The 7053-nt window shown below is 37.7% G+C and overlaps 1 protein-coding gene across 1 annotated transcript; it reads left to right on the top strand.

Moving 5' to 3' along the window:
* Nucleotides 1-246: 246 nt before the first annotated feature.
* Nucleotides 247-1430, top strand: LOC133525014 (uncharacterized). The gene is made up of 2 exons (XM_061861204.1): nucleotides 247-509; nucleotides 680-1430. Exons 1-2 carry the CDS (start codon nucleotides 479-481, stop codon nucleotides 1318-1320), a joined length of 672 nt encoding a protein of 223 aa, XP_061717188.1. The 5' UTR covers nucleotides 247-478; the 3' UTR covers nucleotides 1321-1430.
* The last annotated feature ends 5623 nt before the right edge of the window (nucleotides 1431-7053 follow it).

The raw sequence follows: 7053 nt of genomic DNA on the forward strand, positions 1-7053 counted from the left end.
TTTAGCTAACCGGGGCGTCTTTAGCCAGTTAACGTCATGAACCCCTAGGCCACCCCGTCACGGTGAAACTGGTCCTAATTTCTCGACTATATATGCAATCGTAGTGAGACTAGGCGTTATGTGAAATTCGCATGTATCGATGCCAATTTCCTATAGCTCGTTGAGCAATAATGTAAATGACTACATTTGACCTCGCTCGACAAAGATGGTTCAGTTTGCACCGAAAGTTGAGGTAAGTAAATATATTTATATTTTAATTATTACAAAATAATGTAGTTTCGTTTCCTGTACGATAACTTAACAAACAAATCTTTTCCTCTTTTCATATAGTTCATGAGAACCGTTTCACACGTTTCTTTACCACATGCGCCCCGCCCGCCCGTCTACACCCCACCCCTCAACTGAATTTTTCTGCTATAAAAGAGCATGTTGAACCATATTCCCACTACAGTGTCACAACGAATATTGCGTTGAAATCATGGATCCGCAAGCTTCATCACATACCAAATGTAAGTATAGTTGTATTATACTCACATTAACATTTGAGTATTTCACCTCTGTTCTGTCTTTGTAGTTTAAATAATCTATCACTTTCGACCTATCCCCTATGTTCTCAATTAGGAATACTTGCTTACTTTTAATATAAATAATAACAATATTTTTATTATATTTTCCCCAGCCGACAACAATACCATCACCACTTGGTGCTGCCAGTGCTGGTTGTCCACCACCACAAGCGGCGGCGGCGGCTGTGACGGTGGCTGTAGCAGCTCCACTTCGCCATCGTCACCCGGACCACAACCGATGGCAACAGCAAAGGCACTGTTAAAACAAGACGATGGGGACAAGGGAAAAACAAACTGCCTAGAGAGCGCTTCTGAGAGCGATACGAGCGATGAAATGAAATCTTTTTATCAAGGATGTAAAAGCAAGTGGATAAAAGCGTTCCAAAACAATACTCTGATTAATAGATGGCGCCTCCCCATGCCATTTCACACATTTAGAGCGGAAGTAGCGAGATTGTTAAAACGATTGTATATCGAAGGTCACCATGACGATTGTCATATTTACCTGTTAATTGTAATGTGGGACGATTTAAACGATGACGTAGAAGAGATAGTGGGAGATGCTCAAATCAACTATCAAGACTGGATTGCGTTATTAGGTGGCGTTACAGCGGAACTATTTTCACGCGTGGTGTTCAATACTAAATCTTTTAATTATTTAATCAATGTAATATTTTGTGTGCTAGGTCCAAACATAATAGCTTCCGGTGATTATGAATGTGAACCTAAATGTAAGAATGCTCGTACATATTAAGGTGATGATGCATTTATTCCTTGTCATTGTTTAATTTTAAATTGTTAGCTCGCTGCGAATGTAAATGTTTTAATGTACACGTATTAATAATAAATTCATATTACTGAATATAGGAATGTTTTATTGAGTGAAACCTCATTGATTTGGAGTAAATGAATATTTATTGAGTAAAATAGTTACACAATGTTATCTTTTTCTATCCAACTTTTTTCATTTAAGCCAAGCCATTTTACATACACTTTATTTCCACGACGCTTTAAAACTTTTTCCACTAGATAAATGTCATTGTGTTTAGTTTTCTGCAACTCTTGTTCATAAAAACATCCAGAGATGCGTTGGTGATTAGCGTCTTGAAGTAAATAGGTCACTGGATTAGTAGTTTGCACTTTAGTTATTGTAAATATTTCCGTAGTCCAATTGCCGGTGTAGCCTTTGGCGAAAGTGGATTTATATTTACTAATTCTCACATGTTGACCGACCTTGAACTTGGCACGTGGTTTGACTTTAATGTGATTGTAGACTTTATGTAACAACTGTTTAGAGTTGTTTTTATTCACACTCGCCGGTGCCATACCGATAGTACGATGCAGTTTGTTATTGTAATATTGTTCCACTTCACTTGTCAGCTGTATCCATTTGTAGGAACCATTCATGCTAAATTGTTTCCAAATCCAATGTTTTAAGGTTCTAATTAGCCTTTCCACTATGGAAGCTTTCATGACACTATAGGTAGAGTAGTGATTGATATGATGATGTTTCATGAGCGATTTAAATTTGACATTGAAAAACTCTTTTCCATCATCTGATTGAATATTCTTGGGCTTTCTCCCGTTTTCACTCAAAATTCTGCTCATTGCCTTTGTAACATCTTCAGCGCTCTTAGACTTTAGCGGTTGCATCCAAGCGTATTTGGAAAAGGTATCGATACACACTAGAATGTACTTGTAGTTGTTATTATCCTTGGAGTACTTTTGCATATCAATTAGATCAATCTGCCATGTGTCATCGAGCCCCCTCTGAATGAATCGACGACGTGGAAATGTTTTTCTCGCATACCTGTGTATCTCGTTGACCACTTGAGCTTTACTCATATTTCTTCAATCGCTTTCCTGGAGCTATTGCCGTTGCTGATGGTGTTTGGGCTGGTTGTGGTGCGTGTGTTTGTGTAGTAATTCTAGCTGATAATTGTTCAACCTTTACCCGTAAATCTTTTATATCTTTAATATTTGCCTTTAGCTTTGTGTTTAAAAATAGTACTTGTTCATCCAATTCAGCCCTACAAATAGCATCAGTTTTAAGAAAAGATTTATGAATTCCTGCCACCCGTCTATTTTCAAAATTTACTAAATCTCGTTCCACTTTCAAGTCGTCACGGATTGTAGACTCGCTACCCAAGTATTGTCCAAACTTGTTAAGAGGCATTGTGAAAGTGAACGATGGGGGAGGCCTCATCGGTATTTATAACAAGGTAGCAAGGGGGGAGAGGCTTAGTTACAAAACATGTCTGTTTTATTAGATAACAGCTCAGAACAGGTTTAAAAACAGCTAACAGAAGAGGATCTGTTTTCTTACTTTAAAATTATACCGCTCTCAGTCAGTTCCTCAACGATTGCATTGATCTCGTTCGAATGAGAGGTGTTGCCAGCATTCTGTGATGCTATCAAAAGCTGTAAACGGCTCACCAGTTCGTTGGGATCATCCCAATAGATATAATCAGTTTTAGGATAAAAAGTTTTAGTTGTTAATACATCTCTTCTACCAGAGTTCAAACATCCACCTTCTTTATGTTTCTTTGATTCTTGTGGTTGTTTAATGTAACATTGATATTTTACACTTCTATCTCCACTCAATTGGCCGTTTGGCGAGAATCCTCTACGATGAGCGTTTGTAATGTCTAAAATATTATTGTAATCCTCTACATCTTTTCTCAAAACTATATTCTTGTTTGGTATTCTTTTAAAGATAAGTTCCAACAGTCCAGGAGTTAGGTTGAATCGTGAATCTTTAATATGTAACACGTCATCAATGATTTTAACCCGACTATTACCAATATGCATTTTATTATCCTTGAGATAAACACCAAATGGTATTTTTGATGTTTTTAAAAGATGTTTCATATATTTATTTTGTAGATCATCAATACTACTATTACCACTACCACCACCACCTTCATCAAATTCAAGAGCCGACTTCATATCTTCAGCATCGCTAAACTCTTCATCTCCCTCTGTTTTTCTTTCATCATCATCATCATTATCAGCATCATCATTAGAATCATCTTCATCATCATCATCATCATCAGCAGCATCATCAAACTGTTGTGTTTTTGTAAAAAGATTATTACTCCACTTAATCAGTTTACTATTGGGTTCTTCGGTTTTAATCAGATATTTCCTTTTACGTGAATGTTTTGACAATGGTGTGGAGGTCTTTATCAAAGGGAGCTGGGGGTTATTCATTACTGCTGGTTTAGCATTGTCATCATTATTATTATTACCTTTAGATTCTAAAGCTTTAGTCATTAAAACATTGAGCGGTTTTGTAATTGGTTCAAAGGTTTGAGCTAGCGAAGTGTCAAGCAAAGTTTTATCTGCTCGCAACGCTTTTACTTTTCTTTTTACACTCTCAATGGAATCTACGAGTTTCCGTTTCAACTTTTTATTACCAAACATATTTTATTTTATAGTGTATGTGCTGATGCTGCTTTTGCTGCTGCTGCTTTTGGTACGGCCGTTGCTAATACGTAGATAGGATATAAATTAAACGACGTTGTTCTTCAGTAGCTGACAACATAAAACTGATAATAAACCGGAGATGACACTAAATTTTATACAATAATGAAAACGTCAAATCCTTTACGATATCGACCCTTATTAATGTCTCTCTCCTTGTCGATTGTTAAAAAAGTGTACTTTTTCTGCCAACACTCGCGACAAATTTCCTTAAACTGTTCCCAACCCATATCGGTATTCACGTGATCGTCATAGGCATGTTTTAAATTCAACTCGTCCTGTTTGAATAGCAATATAAGATTGGCATTATCACGTACCAACTGTTTAGGTATCCTACTATATGTCTGGCATAAGTAGAAACAATCTAACCAACGATGACGTCCCATTGCAAAGTACTGACGAATGGCATCTTGATCTTCCAAAGCCACATCGTCAAATACAATGACGCTGTCCTCCGCAGCTTCCTCCGGTGGGACGACTTGACTCTTATCATTGTACGTGTGAAACGGTATGTCACCCGCTTGCTCTAAAACGTCACTCAGAAACTTGTATTTAGGTTGATTCAATGATTTCGAATAAAGATAAACATTATGAAACTTTACACCGTTCGGATGTAAGAGCAGAGGCAACAGAACATTTGTCTTGCCACAGTTGGAAGGTCCACAGATGAGACATCTAATGTTATTCGCCAGCAACGAGCCATGTTTAAGGGAGCGATCAGTCATTGCTGGTTTCACATTATCACCTAGCACAACACTCCAATCTTTAATAGCGAGTGACGTGTTTTGTTTTTTAAGCTTCATTTCACTGTGATGTATCAAATCGTTAGGACATGTATTTTATACTCACACATACACACATACATGATCAAATTTCAAAGGTTTAAATATTATATAGATATATAGGCATACTTTATACTCACGTACACAGTCAAGTATAGATACTTGAGATGATAACACACATTGGCGGGGTTAGTGTTAAGCATAATCCCAAACGACCTAGACGACTGCGATCTCATAGTAGCGGTGGGGGTATTATAAATAATTTAATTAATAATCTACCATTCGAAGCGCACATACCCGGTTACAATTATTGCGGTCCCGGTACTAGATTGAAGGAGAGATTGGCTCGCAACGATCCCGGTGTGAATCCGCTTGACGAAGCTTGTAAATTACACGATATTGCCTACTCACGTGATAAAACATTGGAGGGACGTCATCAAGCAGATTTGCGATTGGCCCAAGCTGCTGAAAATCGTTGGCGTGGTAACAATTCAATTGGTGAACGTATTGCCGCGTTAGCGGTAGATAAGATTATGAAATATAAAGTTAAACACGGTATGGGTATGATTCCCATATCAAAAGTCATTAAAGCAAGTCGTGATGCTGTAAAAAAACACATTGCGAAAAAGAAGGATACAACTACTAATACACTACTAAAAGTGGGTGTAAAAGCTGCGAAACATTTTGTTAAAGGGAAAATTGTTAAGGGACAACAGAAACAGCGAGTCATTCCAATACCTAAGAGAGGCGGTTTCCTACCAGCTTTGATACCGCTACTGGGTGCTTTAGCAGCCACGGGAACTTTGGCCGGCGGTGTTACCACTGCTGCTAAAAATATTTATGAAATGGTCAGGAATAGAAATAATAATAATAACAATGAAAGCAAGATTGTCGGTAGAGGTTTATATTTAGCACCTTATAAACGTGGAATGGGACTCTACATTACACCGGCTAATGAAGCAGCAGCAGCAGCAGCAGCAGCAGCAACAGTAACGGCAACTGCAAAAGTGGCGAAAAAAAAAAAAACAAGAAATTAGATTTACCTCCGATTGGTCAAGCTCTCACCGATGTGGACATTGTGAGATTTGCACGTAGAGAGAAAATCCCCTACTTTAGGGGTGTTTTCATGCGAGATAATCTCCCAAAGAAACCTCACTATTATGAAACTGGTATTATCAATTTAGACTCTCAGCAGGGTGAAGGTACACATTGGTGTGCCTATGCGAAAAAGGGTAACTATTGTCTATATTTTGATAGCTTTGGTGATTTGAGACCACCTCGAGAGTTTATTGATTATATAAATGATTCCGCTAGTACCAAACAACAGCGCAACATGCGAGTAGAGTATAATTACAATCGATTACAGAAATTTAATACTGTAAATTGTGGACACTTATGTTTGGCCTTCCTGTGTACCAATGCTAAGCGTTTGTTTTAAATAAATATCATGAGCATTACATGTGTAGTTTCATTCTTACATTAATCTTCTACCCGTCAATATCATGTCTATGACATCATTCACAATAAGTCTGAGCGGTAACGAGCCTGTGTTGAATGTAGACTTTCAACCGGCTCTAGAATTGGACAATGATGGTTTTTACGAGTGTGCTCTCGTGTACTTTAAGACTTTCAACACTATTCCTAATGTTGATAAGAGCAATAGTATGTTTCACTATGGGGATGATGTAATCGCAATTCCTGAAGGTTCATACGAGCTCTCCAGTATAATACACCTCTTGAACGAGGAAATGACAAAGAGGGCTAAAGGTGATGGTGAAAAATTGGTGGATATCTTTGTAAATAACAATACCTCCAAGTGTATGATATTCTCGCCAAAGTATGATATTCGCTTTGACAAACCAAATAGCATAGGGTCATTGTTTGGTTATTCAGCGAAAAAGCTTAAAGCAAAAACATCACATTGGTCGGATAAAACAATTAATATAATCATTACAAACACTATAAGAATAGAGTGCAATATTGTGGAGGGCTCATTCGTAGACAACAAGCCGTCACATGTTTTACACGAGTTTTCACCTGACGTCCCGCCCGGCTACCAAATTATTGAACAACCTACCAATATTATATATCTACCCGTCAAGAAGAGTAACAATCGCATACAAAACATTGAATTGCGCATTGTAAACGAGCACGGTAATACGGTAAATTTCCGAGGTGAAAGCATTGCACTTCGTTTGCATATTCGTAAAAAGTAAAAA

The sequence above is a fragment of the Cydia pomonella genome, chromosome 14, assembly GCF_033807575.1.
Source record: "Cydia pomonella isolate Wapato2018A chromosome 14, ilCydPomo1, whole genome shotgun sequence".
In the NCBI taxonomy this organism is placed as follows: Eukaryota; Metazoa; Arthropoda; class Insecta; order Lepidoptera; family Tortricidae; genus Cydia; species Cydia pomonella.